Here is a 23,355-nt window from a genome sequence, read left to right as displayed (position 1 = left end):
TACATTTTTAGGGATGCCTGGGTGGCTCAGCCAGTTAAGCGTCTGCCTTCAGCTCAGGTCGTGATCCCGGGGTCCTAGGATAGAGCCCCGCATTGGGCTCCCTGCTCAGCAGGGAGTCTGCTTCTCCCTCTTCCCCTCCCCCCTGCTCATGCACGCGCTCTCTTTCTCAAATAAATAAAATCTTAAAAAAAAGATTATACATTTTTTAGACATAATGCTATATAGCATACTCAATAGACTACAGCATAAACATAACTTTTGCATGCACTGGGAAATAAAAAAATTCATTTGCCTCACTTTATTGTGATATTTGCTTTATTGCAGTGGTCTGGAATCAAACCTGCAATATCTTCGAGGTACGCCTGTATTAATACATGCAGCGCACATCACGCAGCAGAAACCTAAACCAAAAGGAACTCGAAATGAAAGCTTCGAATTCCAGCTCATGTAGCATCTTCAACAATTCATTTGTAAAGAAATGACAGGACAAAGCAGTTTTAGTCTCCAAGGGCAGCAAACCGTGGGAAGGTAAATATATGAGCGGAAACAAATGGAGTTAAGTTTGTTTGCAGATTCCTCTGTTGCGTCTCTGGGCCGGTAAGAGTCTGTCTCTAGTAAAAGGAGAATTTATGCCCTGTCTTTAGGTATAAAAGGGGGAGATTTTGATAGGTTTAGCTGCTTCTAATTGCTTTCAGCTCAAAATAATTTTTATGTTATAACAGCATATTTAGAGGTTTCCTACATAGGCTACACCTACCATCACTTCAAATTCAACTTGAACTTGATTCCTGAGCCTGCCCAGCTGGTTCACTTCTACCAGTGTTCCTGTTTCTATGCCTGTACCCACTGTTCTTCAAACCTCTGATGTGCGACACTTCCAAGGTCACCTTTAAGCCACCTATCTCCTTCTCATCCCTCATTGAGTCCCACCAACTCTGTGGATCATCTCTTCTAACTCTTCCTGGAATCTGTCCTCATGTTCGGACTGCTTCAGTTTTGTTTTGTTTTAAGATTTCATTATTAAGTAATCTCTATACCTAATGTGGGGCTCGAACTCACAACCCTGATATCAAGAGTCACATGCTCTACCGACTGAGCCAGTCATGTGCCCAAGGACTATTTCAGTTGTAAGTGACAAAACCCAACCCAACCCTTTTGGCTCAAGCACCAAAAGGACTTTATTGGCTCACATATCTGAAAGGCTGGGTCTAGGCCCTCATAAGACATTTTCAGAAATTGCCTTTCTCCACCTCTTGGGTCTGTTTTCTCTTTGTTGTTTTCATTATCGGGCAAGCTTTTCCCATGCTATATCAAATATAGAAGGTGAATGCTTCATGATCCTTGTATGACTGAGGAAATTCCTATTTATTCCTATTCTGTTTCTACGTTTCAAATTGAGCTCTACTGGCTTGCTTTTAGCTTTTAGCTTTTCATGCTACATCATGAAATTCCAGTGCCTGACTTAAATTAAAAAGAAAAAGAAAAAGCAAGTCTTCATAATTAACAAAAAGACTCTCAGAAAGAGATGAAGGAGATGTTTGCTCTTCAGTAGCCTCCGAGGAAGAAAGACCTCTTCACATTTACAACTTGTTAAAAAACATCTGATTTAATGGGGTGTTAAACTGATAACATTCATTAGAACATCAAACTTGTTTTTCTGTGCAATATAGAGACTTCTGTGGATATTCCTAAGTGTCACCAACTTGTTCTGTTCACTGTCTTGGAAGAATAATTCGAACAAAGGGGTCTAGTAAAACAGCTAAGGCTTTAAGAAATGTTGCGAAAATAACCTTCAAAGAACAGCCTGTATCTATGATTTGTTATCCTACTTGATAATGTGTTGGCCTGGTAATAATGGTGAAATTGCCACCCCTGCATTTATGAAACCATATAAACTCTTACAAATATTTTAGTGTTCGTGCCCTAGTTTCTGTTAAAACTATTCCACTCAGTCCTTGTAGCGCCAGAGCAGCCAATAAGCAAATGGGTGCAGCTGTGGTCCGTTACCACTTTATTTAAGGACACTGAAGTTTGAATTTCATACAACTTCCCTGTGTCATGAACTCCTATTTTTCTTTTGATTTTTCAACTATTTAAAAATCTATAAGCCCTTCTTACGGCTCATTTGTACCAAGTGCTTGATCTTGAACTGTCTTCCTCCATTCACTCACGTAGCTAACTCCTTTATCTCCTTCAAGTCTCTGCATTTCCGTTTCTCAATGAGGCCTAACCTGACCATCCTGTTTAAAACTGCAACCTGCATCATTTCCCACTGCCTGCCCCGCATGGTCCCCACCTCTACCCTACACTCCTCTTATTTCATTATGATTTTCCCATAAGACTTACACATTCTAAAATACTAAATAATGTACTTATTTATAATAATACTGTCTTCCCTTGCCAGATGGCAGGCTGTCTGGGGGCACAGGTTTCCATGTAAAGGTTCACAGGTGCATCCAAAGTGCCTGGAAGACTTCCTGGCACACAGATGACACTTAACAGCTTTGCTGGATAATTAAACAGATGGATTCATGACCCATCAAACCCTAGATCAACCACTAGGTTGGAGTTCAGGTTATTTGATGGTAAAAGTTGGTTTCTCCTCCTTGAAGCATAGAGGGCTTAGTCTTCAGAGATGAAATTGTCTATGATTCACTTCCCGTTGGACACTTCATTCAAGATAGGCCAAAGGAACTCCTTCCAATGCAGGAAAAAAAGACAAAAGATTTTCTTGTAAAAAAGAGATTGAATGCTTATAACCTATTATACTTCTTTTCCAGAATTAGCTTTATCCTCTACTCAAGTCTGGTGGGTCCCTTCAGCATTCTGTCTGAATCCTCTTTCAACTGCTCATCAGCTAGAGCTGATGACCAGAGACAGTTCCAGATGACTGGAACCTTAGGGCCCTGAAATAGACAGTTAGGTGCAAAAAACTTAGGTTATTGTTGTTGTTGTTGCTGTTGTTTTGCATTAAAGGGTCAATTGCGGAAAACAAATCTTAACAGATGCTTTTTTCGGCTTGTTAAAGAAATGCGTTATCTGCAACTGCATGTAAACATTCCTTTATTATTTTCCCTTCCTTGTCTGGTTCATTTTTTCTTCTTTTTTTCACTAGTATTTCATTGATTATACAACTAGCATGCACCACAGTATATGCCTAAAGCTGCAGCTTTGATCAAATTTCAGTTGAGGCAAGACACTCTTGAAACTGGTTTTCTTGATTCACTCTTTGAGCAGCTTAGTTGGAAACTACAGATTGTCTCACAGTGCCTCCTCAAAGCTGTACAGGTATCCCCTGCTTTTCAAAAGTTTGCATTATGCTACTTCACTTTTACGAAAGACCGCTATCAGCCCCTCTTTTTGCTAACTGTAAGAAATCTGAAGGGGCTTTTTGCTTTTACAATAAAAGGCGAGAAGCAAAAATAGTTTGCAACTTTTGTTTTGCAGTGAGCCATCCTAGAGACAGCAGCACCCAAAGCAGCAACAGGGGCACAGCCAAGCCCCCTTCCCCAAGAACTACACTTAACATCTCTGCATCAAGCCTCAGGGCTTTGAAGTCTATCTGTGAGCATCTGTGCTTTATTTTGATTTATTTTGTGCATTCATTAGTGAGATGTGTTTTAAGGTATCAGAAAAGCCTAAGAGAGGTCATTTTTGAGGTCTGGGAACACTTACAATTTTTTTCCATATAAATTAATGGTAATTGCTTCTTAGCTTACACCATTTATAGCTTATGAAAGTTTTCATAGGAGCGCTCTACTTTGGGATAGCGGGGGATACCTGTATTTTGATCTAACAGCACACTTTGCATTTCCTATAAATTATTACTTTCTAACTCTAGATTATAAGTATTTTTTTATGTATCTTTGCTATTAAACTTCCTGAAAATATCTTATTTTATGCCCCACAAGTGCTAATACAGTATTTAATAATAATCTGTTGAATGAAATGGAACATATAGAATTGGCTTACCACCAAGAACTTCAGTAGCTCCTCTTTTCATGGCATGAAAGGCTTTTCTTGATCAGGCCCCCGTCTCTGCCCACTGTCATATCAGCTGTCATTCTCTCCTACCTTCCAGATCCCATAAGCTCTAGCCCGTCTGGACCATGCTGCTGCTCACTCCTTGCCTTTGTACATTTGCCTCCCTCAAAACACATTTTTTGACTGCCTGGTGAACTCCTGGCCATCTTCAAGCCATAGTTCATACTTATTTATCTCTTTATTGTTTGTCTTCCCTCGGTGGCCTTTTAAATGTTATGAAAGTGGGGGCCTGGTCTGTCTTGCTCACTGCTGTCTCACCCATGTCTGAAAACAGGGACTCGATCAATCTTAAATACAGTGAGTTTTGACTATTTCCAAAAGGCAACAAGGAATCATCCAAAGATACTAACCATTAAAAAATTATCAATAGATCTTTGTTTTAGAAAGGCACTATGGTTGCTGTAGAGAGTGGGAGGGAACGGATTGGAGAAGGCAAGACTGACCCTAAGAAATCTGATCATTGGGGGCGCCTGGGTGGCTCAGTTGGTTGGACGACTGCCTTCGGCTCAGGTCATGATCCTGGAGTCCCTGGATCGAGTCCCGCATCGCATTGGGCTCCCTGCTCGGCAGGGAGTCTGCTTCTCCCTCTGACCCTCCCGACCCTCCCCCCTCTCACGTGCTCTCTCTGTCTCATTCTCTCTCTCTCAAATAAATAAATAAAATCTTAAAAAAAAAAAAAAGAAATCTGATCATTGGAGTAAGCAAAAATGATGAAGGCCTGATTTGAGGTAGCATCAGTGGGCTGGGACGAGGTGAGGGATATGAGACATGAGAGAACAGCAGGAATGGATGATCTATGGGATGCTATGACAGGGGGTGAGAGGTAGTAAAGGATGGCTCCCAGTTTCTGGCGTCAGAGATTCTGCAGCTGGTGGTGATGTCTGGAATGATCACACAGTGTTACAGTTGTATGTTTACTTGTGGGTGTCTCCCAACTAGTCTGAAAGGGACCTTGCTAAAAGTCTTTGAATTAGCAGTGTAACAAGAGCACCTATTGGGCACCTGGGTGGCTCAGTTGGTTAAACAGCTGCCTTCACCTCAGGTCATGATCCCAGGGTCCTGGGATCCAGTCAAGAGTGGGATTCCCTGCTCAGTGGGGAGTCTGCTTCCCCCTCTCCCCTGCTCATGCTCGCTCATGCTCTCTCGCACGCGCGCTCTCTCAAATAAATAATCTTTTTTTTAAAAAAAGAGCACCTATTATGTGGGAGGCATATAATGAATGAATGAACGAACACATTAAAAATACTAAACAGTACTTCTATGGCCCAATGAGAGGAATGGCTAATAGAAATTCTACATTTACTATTCTCTGCCTGCCCTATCAAGAAGGCAAGCAAAACAAAAGGAAACTTGGCTCGGAAAACGAGATAACTGGCTTCCCAGCCGCTTTCTGCCTATTGTACAACCAGGAAGCTGACAATAAAGTTTATTTGAGCGTCGACGTGCCCCGACGTGGCCCCGCCTCCCCAGCCGGAGCCGCGATTGGTGGGCATTCGCCGGCTCCGCCGTTCCTAAGCCCCGATTGGCGAGGGCCGCCGTCATTTCGGAGCGTCCCGGCGCCCGCCCGCCCTTTCGCCGCGTCGCCGGTGCCTGTGCCGCCCGCTCCTCCTCGCCTGTCCTCTCCCGGCCGAAGCCCGGGGGACCAGAGCGAGACGCGGGGACCATGTTCCGACGCAAGCTGACGGCCCTCGACTACCACAACCCGGCTGGCTTCAACTGCAAAGGTGAGGCGGCGGCCCCAGGCCGGCCGCGCAGCTGTGACCCCGCCGGCGGCCGCTCCCTCAACGCCGCCACCTGGGCTTCCCACCGGGACCCTCCGCGGCCTTGTGTCCGCCCCCCGGGGGTCCCCTGGCCCCTCTTCTCGGCCGCCAAACACCTGTTTTCCGCCGCCCGTGCTTGGCTTCGGAGCCCCCTCACCCACTCCTGCCTGGGCATTGCCACTTTGTGCACTTGCTAAACTCCAGCCTCTACCCCCCCACCCACACCTTCAGCACACGAGAGGGTATTCGCTTTCTCACTTAGCTCTTCACTCCATCGTTCCCCGGGTAATTGGGCGATATTTTAAGCACATTGCTGAAATCTGAGGAATGTGCTGAGTAACTTGAAGACTAGTTCACTGCCCGCCAGGAACTAAGGGGTGACTGGGGGTGTGGGTGCAGTCGGAGCCCACCCAGCAGTTTGAAATCAAGAGAGTGCACAGTTAAGTCCAGGACCGACAGTTTTGGGGTAAGCACGCAGAGTAACAGGCTTGTGGGGTCGTGCAAAAAAGTTAATAGGTGATCAGGGCGGTTGAACTGTAAATGGAAAGGTATTTGGGATTTCCCAGCATTAAAATTTAAAAATGCATTAACATTGCTACCCGTGTTATTCAGTTACTACCCACCACTACTCATTTCTTCCAGAGTGTTTGGCCTGTGGTAGACTAGTACGTTTGAAAGTGATCCGATACAGCTCAGGGTACTAAGACCATTGTATAATTCTCAAGACTTCATCATGGAAGCCTGAATTTGAAATTGAAAATGATTTCTGAGCAGTATAAGGGTGTTTTGTTGATCTCCTGTAGAAGGAAAAAAAAGGGTCAGTGGTAACAGAGCTTCGATCTAGATTTGAATCTTTGGACTTCAGTTTTCTCATGTGTAAATTGGGGATATTACCTTCCTCAGAAAGCTGTGGGAGGATTAAATGAAATGAATGAAATTTTCTAATGTATGCACTTAGGACAGTAAATGACAATGGTATCTTCTGTTCTTCTGTGTTGTCATTTAGTTTCTTGTACTTTACTATTACTTTGCTATAAATTTTACTTTGCCCAGTCCTCCCTCATTCTCCCCCCTCAAAATAACTGGAATAATAACCAACACTTAAATAGCAAAACTATGTGCCAGACACTGTTTTTATCTTTATTTTCATAACAACCCCAAGAGGTAAGTCCTATTATTACGCTCATTTTGTAACTCAAACTGAGGCACAAAAATTTAAGGTGATAAGCCCAAATCCACACAACCACTGAGTGTCTGTAGCTAGAATATGAATGCAGGCCAGAATTTGAACAGAACTTGTTAATCTGTTCATCCAAAACCTGCACTTTCAACTCCTACTTCAAGCAGCTCAGTTAATTTACTATTTGAGTTTTTAAAAGAATCCATGAGACCTTTTATTTGTAAGAAGAAAGTGTTTTTATCGAGTGCTTCTAGTGACTTATGAGATATTTTTGTTGCAGATGAAACAGAATTTAGAAACTTTATTGTTTGGCTTGAAGACCAGAAAATCAGACACTACAAGATTGAAGACAGAGGTAATTTAAGAAACATCCACAGCAGTGACTGGCCCAAGTTCTTTGAAAAGGTAATGAATTAGAAAGTTAAATAAAAGTAGTACAGAGGGCTTTTCTAAAAATTATGTGATGACAGTTAAGCTAAAAATTACTTTGTTCTGGGGCGCCTGGGTGGCTCAGTCATTAAGCGTCTGCCTTCAGCCCAGGTCATGATCCCAGGGTCCTGGGATCGAGCTCCGCATCAGGCTCCCTGCTCCTCAGGAAGCCTGCTTCTCCCTCTCCCGCTCCCCCCCCTCTCGCTATTAATTAATTAATTAATTAATTTGTTCTTTTAAAATAAGTATAATGATCGGTGTTAGAAAAGCTAGATTTCAGGGATTTATTTTTTTTATTTGTTTTTAAAGCAAATCATGTTACCTTTTACAAGGTTTCATGTTAGAAAGTTTTGTCTGAAAACACTGAGATTTCTTAAATAAACGGTGACATGTATTCTATAAATGGTAAAGGTGGCCAAAATCAGATTTTTTCTTTAGACCAAAAGGTAGCTATAACACACTTACTTTGTTAAAGGAAGACACTGACATGCTTGAAAACTAAGATTATTTCTTGTTTGTGGTTCTGTTTAACGTACACAGATGTCCATTGTTGTGCACAATATAAGTAATCCTGAAAGGTCTGTGTATATATCTTATTTTTGTGGCTGGGCTAATTTTCCTGTTGACTTAGTGTAATTGTGGTAACATTTTTGCAGAAAAGGGAATTGTTTTCAAAGTAGAATAAAGATCACATTTTCAGCATCATTATTTACATTAAACATTTTAATCAGCTATATTACTTTGAAGAGTAAGATATTTTCCTTTAAAAATATGAAAAGTGACTAAATTTTTTATTTGCTGTAAAGTGATCAGGTACTTTCTCTTTAGAATCAGAGAGTTTATAAATTAGGGAATTGTGTAAGTTACACACTAGCTCTATGACCACAGGCAAGTTTTATTAAGCTTTCTGTGTCTCAATGTTTTCATCAATAAATGGGATAACAGTGGTTCCTATGTCAGAGCAGTGGCATGTATTGTTAATGAGTGATACATAGATCTGCTTGGCCCATAGCAAGTGCTATGTGCTTTATTATTTCCCCTGCCTGTACTACCATTATTGCTACTACTGGGTTATTTTCTTTTGCTCTTAAAAAGTTTTTCTTGTTTGTTTGTTTGTTTTGAAATTTTTGATATGTTTAAGACTTGGAAATATGTTGTCAGGATTTTATATTTGTTTATATCACATCTCATGACCCATTCATGTAACAAGACAACACATAGTTTCACAGAAGGGTATTTGAAGAATATAAAAAATTTTCTAATGAAAAACACCTAGAAGTGATGACAGTAGAGGAGGATAACTTAAACAATCCAGACAGACATTATCTTTCAAGTTGGTCTCTTTGGAATGATGATGTCATTGTTTAAAGCATATTCATAACTTTTGGAATTACTTTTAGATCATGAAACATATTTTGAATATCTTTATTGGTAATTTTTTATACTTTGAAGGTAGATTTGTTTTTTGCATCATGACCAAATCTTGTGAATGAGGTGTTTTCTTTAAAGCAGGGGTATAAAATTTTTGGTTAGAAAATGAGTTACAGCTAAAAGTACTGATTTATTAATTAGGCCCAAAAGGATTTCCAAAGGGGAGTTGCAGAAGTTTTGACTAATAGCATTGTTCCTGGAATGAGATTTTAAGCTCCTAAGAGACCCATTTGAAGGACAGTGGTCACTTGGATATATAGCTTCTGGCAATCATCTAAAATGCTTGGTTACATTCTACATGTATGTCACATGGTTTACTCTATTCAGTGGCATTTCCGTAATACGAAAGCTAGGGTTTAGATAATAATTGGTTTATTTGTATATTCTTCTTTTTAAAGGTTTTTTTTTTTTTTTAATTGTTCCATGTGTTTTCAGACCTGAAATCAGAAAGTTTTAGGTTCAAGTCTCAGATCTAAGTTGTGTAAATGTTGGCAAGTGTTATACTATCTAGGCCTTTTTTCCTCATCTGTAAAATAAGGAAGTTGTTTTAGAACAGTGGCACCCTACCTGGAATCTGCAAAAGTAAAAATTTCCAAAAGCATGATGGAAATACATTTTTTCTTTAAGTGGTACATTTAAATGTTTCCTTCCTTTGGATTATATAATTGTGTCAACAGTTTAGTAATGTAAATGTTGTTTATATTCTTAGAGCTCCAAACTAAGATCTCTTTCAGCTCTACCATTTTTTTCATTCTCTGATGTTATAGTAATAGTGAAACTAGATATTTTTTTTCTTCACAGTATCTCAAAGATGTAAACTGTCCTTTCAAGATTCAAGATCGACAAGAAGCAATTGACTGGCTTCTTGGTTTAGCTGTTAGACTTGAATATGGAGATAATGGTATGTTTTGTGGGGAATGTGTGTTTTAAAGAGAGGGAGAGGAAAGGCGGGGCAAAAGGAGTGTTAAAATGTAGGGAATTTACCAGTTTGAGTTTCTTTGTCTTACATTGTTTTACCTTGGGTTCGTTGTAAATAAGTTTTATATAGCCTCATTTCCCTTTTTAGCATCTATTAAAAAGTTTACCTTTGTAACCATCCTTCTGTGTCCAGCTCTCACCCCCCCCCCTCCACCCCCGGTAACTCCCAAATTGTCTGGGAAAGAGTTTTCTTTTCAAAAATTATAGTCTTTTATCATAAAACATGAAAAGCAACTGTTTTTCATTGGTATTTAGATTTTTCTTTTATAATTTGAGAATGGTGTCTCCTGGTTAATTGTCTTCTCACAAAGTAACATTACGTTGGTAAATTTGGTATCTTTCACAGTCTGTACCTTAGCCTTCTGGGTTAAATTGTTAGAGCCCCAGAATTGATAGGATTTCAGAGTGTTGGTTGCAGCAGGTAATTTCACCAGAGACTGAAACATACATCTAATGCCAATAGGTACTATAGGCCAAAATATGTTTCTTATTTATGTTTCGTGTTGTTTTATTGTAGATACTTATATTATTGGAAACTTTTAAATATTAGTACCAGTAGTAAAAAAAAAAAATTAGTACCTGTAGTAAAAAAAAAAAAAAAAAAAATCCAGTAAACTTGTGTTTCCTCTCATTAGACCATTTGATTTTGAAAGGCCTGCCAATGTCTAAATGCAAATCCAATTATCTTACCTATATCCTCTGAGTTTTATGTTCTCTTCTATGGGGCTGTCACTTCCAGTCCTTTTCGTCTTCTGCTTTTGAGGCCTTTTTTTTTTTTTTAAGGTTTATTTATTTTAGAGAGGGCATGCATGTGTGCATACTAAGTCGGGGGTTGGGGGAGGGACAGAGGGAAGGAACCTCAAGCAGACTCCCTGCTGAGTTTGGAGCCCGAGGCAGCTTAGTCTCAGGACCCATGAGATCATGACCTGAGCTGAAACCCAAGAGTGGCTCAGTCATTAAGTGTCTGCCTTCGGCTCAGGTCATGATCCCAGGGTCCTGGGATGGAGCCCTACATTGGGCTCCTGCTTGGCAGGAAGCCTGCTTCTCCCTCTCCCACTCCCCCTGCTTGTGTTCCCTCTCTCGCTGTGTCTCTCTCTGTCAAATAAATAAGTAAAATCTTTAAAAAAAAAAAAAAAAAAAGAAAACCCAAGAGTCAGATGCTTAACCATCCAAGCGCCTCTTTTGAAGCCTTTTTGCCTTCTCCTTTTTCCTCCCATTCTGTCACCATCCATCTTTTCCGATGTCCATTGTACCTTTTCTTCTTTATTCCCACTACTATCACCCTGGTTCAGGCTCTTGTCATTTTCTGCTGAGTTTATTGTAGTATCTTTCAAACTCATCTCCCCTTAGCGTCATCCTCTATTTTCATCCTCATGGCCCACCAGGTTTAGTTTTTGAAACATAAATGTTTTAAAATGTTATGCTTTGCTTTCAAAGAACAGCTCTTATTATATATTCAGAAACAGCATTGCTTTCCCTTTTTCTACAAAAGGAGCTCCAGGTCCTTTGGCCTGGTATTCAAGGCCTTTGAATACTGGTGTCTAACCAGGATTCACATACTTGACATCCCAGCCAGACTATAAGAGTGCTGTTTCCTGTTTACATCTTTTTTTCTCCCCCTAGATTTCTTTGCTTACACTTTTCCTTGGCCGTTATGCCATGTCAGTCTATCTCTACACATCTAAATTCTATCCATCCTTGTAAGATCCAGCTTAAATGCCACCTAGCAACAATAATATTTTTTTCAACTTTCATAGGTTTTAACTCTGTGCCTTGTATACTCTTTATGTCATTTGTCACTTTCCGTTTTGCTTATATGTCTTACTTGCCTCATTGTTTCCTATGTAGTACCTCTCTCTCTTATTGATGCTGTAACAAATTACCACAAATTGATGACTTAAGACACAATTTATTATCTTACAGTTTTGGAGGTCAGAAGTCCAACATCTACTGGACTAAAGTCAGTTTGCCCACAGGGCTGGTTCCTTTTGGAGGCCTTATGGGAAGATCCATTTCTTTTGTCTTTTTTGCCTTCTAGAGGCTGCCTGCATTCCTTATCTCTGGCTCGTTTATCTTCAGATTTATAGCATAGCATCTTCAAATCTCTCTCGGGACTCTGCTTCCATTGTCACATCTTCTCTGACTCTGATCTTCATGCCTCTTGTAAGGATGCTGTGATTATATTGAGCCCACCTGGATATAAGCCCCCCCCCCCATTTCAAGGTCCTTAATTTAATCACATATGCGGAGTTCCTTTTGCCATGTAATGTAACATAATTGTAGGTTCCAGGAATTGGGATAATGGACATCTTGGGGCTGGGGGAGTTGGGGAGGCAGGGGACCAGTCATGATTTTACTGCCGCAGTATCTGACACAGTAGATGTGCTTATCATCTTTAATAAATATTTGGTGAATATAGTGTATGAATGTTTACGTATACTGATATGGAGCATCAACCAGTGTGTTTTGCTGGTTCCTCAGACTTAAATTTCAGAAGCCTCATGGCAGAAATCTTAAGGAAAGCTCTAAGGCTTTCTTTACTTTCAATTTTAGTTTAGAAAGAAAATACCGTGATTCTCTTCCTTTAATAAATAAATGTAATCATAAGCCTTGGTAGCATTAGTTGATTTTTAGCGTCTTTAGCAAAATCTTTATCTGTTGTGGTCTGAGTTGGCAGAAACTCTGTTACTTTGCAACAAAATTTTCTCCAGCTTTTCCAAAGTGTTTTTCAGCTATTCCCAAATAAAATTGTTGTCACATCTCAGTTTATTTCTGTTTTACCCTTCTTTTATTTCACTTGTCCCGTTTTTATAATACTGCAGTTTAGGTTACCTAGGTACTGAGAACAGTAGATGCCATATAATTGTGTGTCCCTCCTACAGTTGACTGTAGCTCTTAAGTACATTTATCTATCAGTGATAGCATGATCTTTTTTAGTGGGAAAAAAAACAAAAACTGAATTTGTATCTGAAATATGGTAAATTTTTTTATATGGAAAAATTGTAATTGATTTTTATTTGAAACTTTAGGTGAATTACAGTTTAAAAGTAAGTAGTATCAAAAGCGTATTAAAAATTTAAACTAGAAAACAAGTTTTTGTTTAATTTTTTGGAAAAAGTTTTAAAGTAGTAATACTGTCCCTTATCAATAGGAGGTGCTGTTGTTCTTTTCTTTTACATTAATATGTTGCATTCTTCTTGACTTTTAAGGTATTTAAATTTTGTATTATTTGATGAAACCATTGTGGAGTTTTATTATCTGTGCCTTAACATTTTTTAATCCTTTCATTAGCTTGTCAATTAAGGTGATTAAAATCTGACTTAAATGTTTTCTTTTAACTTCTTTGACATAATTTCAGATTTACAGAAGTTGCAAAATAATACAAAGAATTTTTACATTTCCATATTTTGCAAATGTTAACATTTTACTTCATTTGCCTTATTGTCTACGTACACATACACATATATGTAATTTTTTTCTCAACAATATGATAAGTTGTGAATGATTCTTTTCCCCTTACATACTTTAATGCACATTTCCAAAAAAAAAAAAAAAAGACATTGCTTCACATAATTATAATAAAGTACTGACTCAGAACTGTTCTATATAGCTGTTACTCACATTTCACCAGTTGTCTCAATAATGTTCTTTATAAAAGCAAAAAACAAAAGCAATCCTGGACCATGTGTTTCATTCAGTTATTATATCTCTTTAGCCTCCTGTCATCTGGAACATTTACTCAGTCATTATTTGTGCTTCTTCATGTTGACATTTATTTTGTAGAATGTCTCTCAGTTTGGGTTTGTTTGATGTTTCTTCATAAGTAGATTCAAGGTTTGTACTTTTGTTAAGAATAACACAGAAGTAATGTGTTCTTTTAAGTTAGTGATATGCCCTGTTACTGGTCATGTTGTTCTGATCCCTTCGATAAGTTTTCTCCACTGTAAAGTTAATATTTTCCCCTCTGTAATAAATATGTATCTTGTGGGGAGATACTTTGAGATGATGTCAGTATGCTTTTGCTCCTCAAAGTTTACCTCTACCTTTAGCTTCCATTTGATTATTCTTGCCTGAGTCAATTATTATGTTGATGATGGTTGCTAGACGTGTTTTTCTAATTTCATCATTCATTCTACATTTATTTGTTGGCTTTTTAATGTGAAGAGGAACTTTTCCTTCTCTCCAATTTATGTTTGTTTGTTTAAATTAGTGTAGGTATGTGTATTCTTATTTTACTCAGTGGGCATAATGGGTTTTTTTGTTGTTGTATATTTTGATGTTTACACTGTTCTGATTTGGCCAGTGGGAACTCCTTTAAGCTAACCCCTGTCTGACTTAAAGTTTAATGCTTTTATTTTCCCTCCTGTTTCATTACAAATCACAGAAACACTGTAACCGAAGATGGCATTTTGGGCATTACTTTTAATAAATTATTAAATACTTAACATTTGTAAAGTCTTTTTAAGTATTGTTAAGTATTTCTCGAGTAAAAGTAATAAAACCTGCCTTCTAAGTTTCAGGTCTCCATAGAATTATTTTAGGTTTATGTATGATGGTGTATTTGAAGTGCTGATTTTTTTAGAAGGCAAGGTTTTTGGATTCCATATATGGCATTCAAGAGATTTGGAAAGAAACTTTTTAGTGAATTTGTATTGAATCTCATGTAACCTATACCTACCTTCCTCCCACTCTTCTACCCCTGCTAAGTTTCTAAGCAAGCTGTAAATGCACACCCTCTCTCCTCAAACTTAGATGGTGTTGAAATGTCTTACTTTTACAAATGATAATGAAGAGATATTTGTATAGATATTTCAGTAATCATTTTAGCTTAATCAGAAAGCTACAGTCACATTGTCTTCTGATGGATTTTTTAATAACATAAAATAACTTTGGATGAGTTATCTTAGTCTTACCAGTTTGGCTCAAGTAAATTCAGTAAATAAGCAATGTTTATTTTACCTTAAGGTACAGTTGTACAGATTGTATTTTTGCCTCTGTTTACAGCTGAAAAATACAAGGACTTGGTACCTGATAATACAAAAAATGCTGACAATGCAGCTAAAAATGCAGAGCCATTGATCAACTTGGATGGTAAGTATGTAAGTGCATAAAAATAATCAACTTTTTTGGTCCCTTAAATGTTCTTTATTTCCTAAAATGAGGAAGCCTGGGTTTCTTTGGTTTTAGTAAATTAAGAGTGCTTTATGTTGATGTTTTAATCTCTGTTGTTTTTTATTATCATTTACAAGATGTTTTCTCCCTCCTCTTATAGCTGAATATCTGTTAGAATGCTGTTCTTTGATCTCTTCATAACTGATTTGGGGGTTTTGATTTGTATTTAATCATGGTGGTGATTGTTTGCCTTCCTGAATGCATAAAATATTTTTTCTAACCTAATGACATGAGACAAGTGGTAAAATTTTTCATTATTTTTGCTTCCAGATGCCTTTAAGTATTCTCTTTTTAAAAGTATAAAGTTTTTAATTCTATTATAATAATTTAAGTTACTGTTCCGTGACAGATTCATTGTGACTTATAATTTACAAGTTGCTTTTATGAATTAATAAGCTGCTTACCCTTATGAATTAATATGCTGCTTGGACAGACTGCTGCTGCTTAGAGAAAAGGTTTTGGGAAAATTGTCCGTTGAAGGGGTCTAGTTTAAAATTAATAGCGTTGGGAAGAAATATTACTTAAAAGTGCTACATAAATGTGCCTTGCAGGAAAAGTTACAGCACAATCCTACTGTGAGTTAACTTAGTCAGTTGTTGGTTTGTTCAGTGTGGCTTATCAATAGGGTACCCATTGATCTGATCAGCTTACCTAGTTGTCAGTGTCCCTACACTGCTCTTAGCAGCAGCAGTTTTAAAAACAAAGATTTTTTTTGTTAGGAAAATTAAAAATGGTTTTTTGTAAGTTTATATGCTTACATATATGTCTGTAATTACATGCTTGCAGAGCTATAAGTATCCATTTTCAATCTTTTGTAGTAAATAATCCTGATTTTAAGGCTGGTGTAATGGCTTTGGCTAACCTTCTTCAGATTCAGCGTCATGATGATTACCTGGTAATGCTTAAGGTTAGTTTCGTATTCTTGATTCTTGACAGTAACTCTGTATGTAGAAGAAAAACCTCATTTTCTAAAAATTACCTATGTTTGATATGTAGATATATGGCTAAATGACTGAAATGTGGAGGAGTGTGGGACTTAAAGCAGATTTCATGATTTCATCTGTTTTAGATTATCTAGTAACCAATATGAAAGTGTGTTTATTTTGTGCCTGCTACTGTGCTCAGTCCTTGGCAAAGACGATTTCATCCAGTCCTCCCGGCAATCCTGGAGGTAGTGAAGGTAGATGCTGATATCCTTTCATTTTAACATGAAGAAATTGAGACCTAAAGAGAATAGGTAATGTCCCAGATGACACAGAAAATGAGAGAGCCAGATTTTAATCTAGGCACTCTGACCATGTGGTCCATTCTTTTTCCTGTATCTTCCTATTTATATTTAATCAATCCTTTTAAAGATTTGTGATCTGTATTCACTAAGATAATAGAAAATGCCATATGAGTCATGGTGGATTTGGCAAAAAAATATATGCCCCAAAATCTCTTTGAGGACTGAATGTTTTTGTTTTCCTAGTGCTCCATCCTACATAGGCCACTTAGTTCATACCTATATTTCAGGTAACCCAATGATCTGAACGAGATCTCTTATTTCTAAGAGGAAAAGTATACTTCTACTTCAGAAGATTATGTCACGTAATTGTGATAGTACAGTGGGCCAGGATGGGGGAAAGGGAGTAGTATTTAAGATAATTAAGATTCCAGACTTAGAAATTATTATTGATTTTATGAGAAATTGAAGAGCATTTGGCTATACCTTATACATGTAAATTATTTTAATCTACTTTGCAGTAAATTTAAGAGTTAAATTCCATTCTACCCACCAGAGATTAGCCATAACTTATTCTACTCTTTTTAGAATTGTATGTTCTAAATGATAGTTGTAACATGAGAAAAACTTTCTAGATTATTATAATTCTCTATACTGAATCTGCATGTTAACTCAAATTTTCTCAACTCAGACTGGATGCCAAGAGACAAAAAGTTGAGAGTTGGTAGAGCATGTGACTCTTGATCTCAGGGTCATGAGTTTGAGCCTCAACGTTGGGTGTAGAGATTACTTAAATGAATAAATAAAAACTTCTTAAAAAGAGACAAAAAGTTGTTTTTATTGAAATTTAGCTCTTTCAAAGGCTTGTTCCTTACTCAGGCAGTTGTGTAGATTGCTTTGGAACAGTTGGGCAGTGGTCATGTCACCTTTAATCATAAACTGAGTGAGAAGACAAATAGACTAGCATACTTGGGGTACTTTTGTTAGACTTTAAAACCCCAAAGGGAAAAAGTATAAATCAGCAATAATCAAAAGCTTTATAAAATTGTAAGCTGCATGTTTGGAGTTATTTTAAGAAGCATTCAAACAATCCATGAGAGCATGGAAAACATCTTGATAGATTTGCCACGTGTGAGAATCAATATATATTGACTATTGGGCAACTGAACTGATTAATAAATTTGTGACTCCTATTAAAGACTGGTTTAGTGGTTCTTTTTAAATGTAGCATTTGGCTTGTTCTAGTAATAATTTTTCAAGTTTTTGCACTTGAGTTACAATTGTTATCCACTAATTAAAATTCCATTTAAAAAATCTTATTTTTTGAGTGTGTGTAGGTGCATGAATGCACTTGTATCTGCTATAATAAAATGCCTTGGTGATGAAGAAAAACAATGTGTCGTATGAGAGATCTGAAAACATTTTACTATAATTAAGTGAAAAAAAATTAAGGGTAGTGTATATGTTATGCTACCCTTTGTGTCAAGAGTTTGCGCCTGTGTGCGTATTTGTACTTGAGCATGTTTGTAATATAATAGAATCCTTGTAAGGATACATAGTAATCTGGTTCCAGTGATTGTCTGGAGGGATGGTTGAGGCTTGGGTAGGAAGGAGACGTTTTTTTTTTTTTTTTTAAACCACGTATCCTTTGTTTAAAAAATTTTTTTCATGCATATAAATTACCTATTCCAAAAAATGTTTTAAATTGTTGTGAGCATCTTTCCACATTATAAAGTATTAAAATGAAAACTTTCATTCTATTAGCAGTTTTGTTTTTAATTTATTGGTGAATTTTGTTAATGAACTAGGTAATTCTGACTTCATCAAACTGGGTATCCTTATTCTCTAGACTCAGAGCAGAAAAGATGAACAGCCAGTAAAAAGTCAAAAAACTATTTTTGCGTTTCTTAGGCAATTCGCATTTTGGTCCAGGAGCGCCTGACCCAGGATGCAGTTGCTAAAGCAAATCAAACGAAAGAGGTATGCGTTATTTTTTAAATAAATTTTAAATTAATTATTAATGAAAGTTTCTTCTGGTATTGTCATGAGTTTAAATTTTGTATGTATCTGCTTAAGATAACCATTCTTTGTTAGAACTGTCCGGAGAAAGGGTAGCTTATTTCAGTGGGATTGAATTTGGTTCTTAAGCAAATTACAGCCATTTTTGAGTGAAAAACTTCTCACTTCCTACCTTCAAGCAGCTGTCAATAGCACATCCACAGTCTACCAGCACAAACCACTGCACGTGCCCAGTGGTTTATTTAAGAGAATTTACCTTGTAAAATTTACTGGGTTATTTTGACTCATTGCTGGAAAACGGAACACACATTGTCTTTCTTACTAATTTCCTTCTCTTGACTTAAATCCTGTCCTTTCTCTTTTGTTTCTTCAGAGAAATCTGTTCTCATTTTATTCACATTTCCTAGTATCACTTATGAGAAAGTAACTTACCTCAGGCCATCTAGTTGGTAAGTGGTTGAGCTCAGGCAGTCTGATTGAAGAGCCAAGTGCTCTTAGGGTAGTTGGGGACAGAGGTCTTTGTGTGAAGGCCTACATGAGCTAGTTGACCACCCCACATGAAGGGGTAGGGGTGTAGAGGCTATATTAGACTAAGTTTCTGGGTACAGGTGACTGTACCTGTCCTCTTTCAGGCCTACTTTGTAGGCTGAGGAAACCATACACTGTAACTATTTTTCCCTTAATTCTGAGATATTTTAGATGAAGTGCATTAGATATCCAAATACTCCGTAAAGTCTCACTGACTATGGACAGTTCTCAGAATGTCCTCAGGGGTTAGCAGCAGCAGCTGCAGGTGTCTGATAACGCTTCTTGCTGTGCATAGATACTGCAGTGAATGCCTTGGGCACAAGGGACATTCTTGATTCTGGTCCTTTTTTGTCTCCCCTAATTCCCCAGTGTCTTTTGTCCTCTGATCTCATCTTTAGCAGGGCCCAGCAGTGTGAAAAGGTTATTAATGCCAGGGCAGTGTAGTCCCCCCCTGAAAGACACTGTTTGTTTTAAAGGCTCTTATTGCTTATTAATTATGTATGAATCGGGCCACTGGAAATTGGATTAAAGATCAGCTTCTTTCACCCACACTGTAGAACAGTCAGTAAATTGTTCTGGCATAATAAAATCATTCATTCATTCATTCAGCAAAACTATGCCTTAGGTTTGAAGGCAGTGTAAATAAGGGCATAGCCAGATCTTTTTGCTCTTGTTTGCAAAGTAAAATTTTATTTTCAGTGCTCTAAGTCTTAAGTTTAGTTCATCTCAAGGTACCATGCTATATAGTAATACAGAGGAGAAGTTCTTACAGTTAGTGTTCTTGTTTATAACCATAATTAGCATTTGGTCACGATCTTTAGGGGTAGCTGTTCCTTGGTGGTCTGTTGGCAAATAAAATGAAAACAAGACTGACCTAGAAAGCCACTCAGTGCAATTCTACTTGTTAGTTTTGCTTGCTGAATTTACATACCCGTTTATTTCTTCATTACATAATGTAGTATTATTTGAAAGCAGTTGGAGCCTAGGTAGATTTGCGTTAATAGATTAGGCAAGAATCAAGTAGTGACAGCTTAGCATTTTGTAACATTGAAAGTGTAGATTTTATACAGAATACGATCAGCAGAGTGTTTAGACTGCCTGTTCTTGTTACTGTGAACTCCACAGAGTTCGGCATCATGGTCACCATCTTTGGTGTACCTCTGGAGAGCTGCTGACGGGTTAACTAAATGCTTCAGAATCCATTCAGTTTCCTAGATTTTAGAGTAACTTCCAAATGAACTCTTAGTGAAAGTTAAATTATATATAGGTAATCTGGTAATCATGCGCTGAAAAAAAGGTAATGGATAGTTTATATTTTGTATAAAGACAATTTAATATAATCCCATTCCATTGCCCTGTAGTCTGCTGCTTGCTGTAGCTGAAAGAGGATAGAGCAGCCCTGCTCCGTCGTCCTTCTGTAGCAGCAGCAACAGAGCATAGCCGTCAAAGGAGCTACTGTTTTATATGCCTAGTCTTAAAGGAGGGACTGGGCGATGGAACTAGCTTCCCACTACATGCGGGGGCCATTCTTGCACTCATCAAAAGGCAAATCTAAAGAGAAAATTCTCCACCCCCTTGCCACTGCAGCTCAAAGGCCTAACAAGAGCTAGCTTAGTTCAGTTATAGATGAGAACAGAACATGAATCTTAACTATAAAGTTTTATTTTGTCTTTTTTTTTTTAAGGGCTTGCCTGTTGCTTTAGACAAACATATTCTTGGTTTTGACACAGGAGGTGAGTGATTTTGTTTGAATTCAAACTATTTTTAGAGAATAGGTGAATATTTGGGGGAGAAATGGGCAAGTAAATGGTCTTGAATACTGATTAATGCAGTTTTCTTATAAAATAGATGCAGTTCTTAATGAAGCTGCTCAAATTCTGCGATTGCTGCATATAGAAGAGCTCAGAGAGCTACAGACAAAAATTAATGAAGCCATAGTAGCTGTTCAGGCAATTATTGCTGATCCAAAGACAGACCACAGACTGGGGAAAGTTGGAAGATGAACATTTTAGGATTTCAGCTTCTCACCTCCTTAGTACCATTGGGAACCATGTACGCTCTGGCATGTGTTTGGAAATCAAATGTCACATTTTCAAGGGAAGAATCCTAGAAAATTGACTCTGTTCTCGAGATTTACCATCATTGCTTTTTCTTTAATAAAGTTCAGGAAAGTGGATTTTTTTTTTGACTGTTATGTTTATGTATCTATAATGCCGACCCCGAGCTTTGTTACAGAGACAATACAGATAGTCAAATCATAGGAAAACTTAAAATATTTTATTGGAGTAATCTAGAAAATTTGAGAATTGTTACATCTTTGGTATTTATAAATGTAATAACTTCTGTGGGTAACTATAGAGGGACTTACAGAATCAGAAGATACAAATTGAAACATTCTAGCACCTTTTAATATAAATAGAAATGCAGTGATGCAGAGGTAAAAAAACCAAAAAACAAAACTTAGAACTTCCGCTGGAAAACTATAAATAAGTTGTTTTTTTCCCCACCAGTTCTGCATAGCCTTCTCCAGGTCAAGGCTTATGATCTTTAGGATTGCATCTTTATATGGATAACCTTGCTTTAATTTCTTGGCCAGAAAATTAGATTTAAAAAATTAGATTTAGGGTTGTCACATATTCTGATTGGTTCTTAGTTGAATGAACTTGACCTTTTAAATATGATAGAAATGTTTATTAAAAAATTGCTTTAATAAGCAGCAATTAAAATTGTTACTTTTTAAAACTTGTGGTAACTTTTGTTTTTCAAAATACAGTAGTAAAGATTGAGGTATAAACTTTTCACAAGTTATATAGTTTTTGTCCTGCAAGTGTTCATCTTGTAAGTCCAATTCCTTTTTCACTTTCTTCACCTTTGCAGTAAATGTTCTTTAGGGTCCAGATTCTGATTGTAAACTCCAAGTCCTTTGTGATGCCATATTTACTTTCTTCCTGTGAGGAGAGGTGGAAGGAACAGTGGGTGAATATCTTATAACCAGTTGCAACAGCAAGTACTGTTAAGGGGAAATATCCTAATAGGCTGACCTTTTATGTGTATAGTTAAGGTAGGTAGACTTAGGGGTGAACAATCGTTAGTACCCTATGTGTTGGCCATTAACTTTTCCATTCAAAATGGCTCTCACTGGCGGTGGCAGCCGTATTTGGGCCACAGGTAATTGGTTACCAGATACATCCTTCTCTACCCTGCTGGTCCAAAGGAGCAGCCTGAGCATTTTATTTACCTGTTGGGCAGTAGGGATAGACCGCAGTTATCCCGTAGAGATGAGATCGCTGCTCTGGGAGATACTCATCAGCAAACTGGCCGCTGTCTCTATTTACTGATATAACACCATCCCTGGTAACAGAAAGGAAGAGTAAATTCGTAGGATTTAAGGTGGGGAAGAAAAAAAGTCACTTTCAATAGAGAATCTCTGTTCGCCAGCCTTCTAGAATGTATTTTTTAAATTTAACCAAATGTGTTTTGATTCATTTAGATTCAAAGATTTTCTCTATCACTGGTTCTCAAAGTGGTCCCCAGACCAGCATCATCTGGGAACTTGGCTAGAAATGCAAATTCTTGGGCCTTAGCTCAGACCTACTGAATCCGGAATTATGGGATGGGACCTGGCAATATATTTTAACAATCCCTTGGAATGATTCTGATGCCACCGTAAAATTTTGAGAACCACTGGTGCAAATCAGTGCTTCTCAACCCTTGCTGAACAAATTACTTGAGGATCTAGTAAGTAGTAAGATACTGATGCCTGGGCCTCCTGCCAGACCAATTAAATCAAGACTGCAAGGGATGGGGTAGAAGGGCTTAGACATCTAGATATGTTTTTAATGTTCCTCCTTGGAGAACTAGTCTAAATTACAGTACTTTTTTTCTTCTCCCAGGTGGACAACTAGTATGTCCATAATGTCATTTTTAAAAAAATCAATTTAAATCACACAGCTAATAGAGCTCAGGGTACCACTTAAGTGTAGTCTTTTATTCTCTGAAGATCAGACTTAGATTAATGCACTTCCTTTTTTGGATAGTTTAGTATCAGTTCTGCCACTTTTGAGCAGCTTGTGAGCAATACCGTTAAGTATGATTTTAAAAGCAATAACACTTGAACAATGGTTATCTACTAATTAAGAGATAATGAAAACTTCAGTGAAAAGCTTTCTTACTAAAGTCATTAGTGACATTAGGTAAAAGGTCATAAACGGTGGTATGTCTTCCAGACTAGTCTGCCTTTTCATGCTTGGCCAGGGTGTGTCAGGCTCACCTCCTCCAGTCTGTGTGGTAGAAGTGATCTGCATAGCTGACAATACTGAAGGGGTAGTTGAGGTTGTTCTGAATGACGCGACGTCCGGTCCCATCAGGTAGTGTACACTCTAGTTTTTTGGTTCCTTTTAAAACACCAGAGAGGGAAAATGAGATCATTCATACCATGAGAAAAGAAAACTTGGCCAAAAATTGTGGCAGGTAGAAGCCTTCTGAGGTAGAATAGGAAATAAGACCTTTTAATTATATAGTGATACAAATTAGAAACTAAAATCTTCCTATTCTATTACCATTCTTCAGTTTGTTTAATAGCATTGTAG

The 23,355-nt window shown here is 37.8% G+C and overlaps 2 protein-coding genes across 4 annotated transcripts in view; one reads left to right on the top strand and one right to left on the bottom strand.

The window, feature by feature from the left end:
• The first annotated feature begins 5,601 nt into the window (after positions 1-5,601).
• Positions 5,602-20,942, top strand: RTRAF (RNA transcription, translation and transport factor). Its single transcript, XM_034992642.1, has 8 exons — positions 5,602-5,768; positions 7,265-7,389; positions 9,646-9,745; positions 14,827-14,913; positions 15,813-15,901; positions 18,131-18,199; positions 20,451-20,499; positions 20,615-20,942. The coding sequence occupies exons 1-8, from the start codon at positions 5,708-5,710 to the stop codon at positions 20,767-20,769; spliced, it is 735 nt and encodes a 244-aa protein (XP_034848533.1). The 5' UTR covers positions 5,602-5,707; the 3' UTR covers positions 20,770-20,942.
• Positions 20,943-21,023: 81 nt separating this feature from the next.
• The window catches only part of NID2 (nidogen 2), a 59,822-nt gene continuing 57,490 nt past the window's right edge, over positions 21,024-23,355 (bottom strand). For 2 of the 3 annotated variants that reach the window (XM_034992638.1, XM_034992641.1), the window contains 3 exons: positions 23,037-23,160; positions 22,005-22,117; positions 21,024-21,714 (listed from right to left, as the gene is read on the bottom strand). In XM_034992638.1, the coding sequence (XP_034848529.1) occupies positions 21,704-21,714; positions 22,005-22,117; positions 23,037-23,160 (248 nt within the window). In that variant the 3' untranslated portion in view covers positions 21,024-21,703. Of the gene's footprint in view, positions 21,715-21,996; positions 22,118-23,036; positions 23,161-23,355 lie in introns of those variants that run through there. The other variant, XM_034992639.1, reaches the window with a different exon arrangement.

Source organism: Mirounga leonina, unplaced genomic scaffold, assembly GCF_011800145.1.
Source record: "Mirounga leonina isolate KUSES-001 unplaced genomic scaffold, KU_Mleo_1.0 Mir_82, whole genome shotgun sequence".
NCBI classification, from domain to species: domain Eukaryota; kingdom Metazoa; phylum Chordata; class Mammalia; order Carnivora; family Phocidae; genus Mirounga; species Mirounga leonina.
This window is presented reverse-complemented; position numbering and strand designations above follow the sequence as displayed.

What these genes read in the sequence shown, in the direction of transcription:
- RTRAF (XM_034992642.1), top strand. Translation starts at nt 5,708, where the DNA reads ATGTTCCGACGCAAGCTGACGGCCCTCGACTACCACAACCCGGCTGGC. An exon ending in ACTTGAATATGGAGATAATG is followed by an intron (nt 9,746 to 14,826) that starts GTATGTTTTGTG and finishes CTCTGTTTACAG; the next exon opens with CTGAAAAATACAAGGACTTG. An exon ending in GCCATTGATCAACTTGGATG is followed by an intron (nt 14,914 to 15,812) that starts GTAAGTATGTAA and finishes AATCTTTTGTAG; the next exon opens with TAAATAATCCTGATTTTAAG.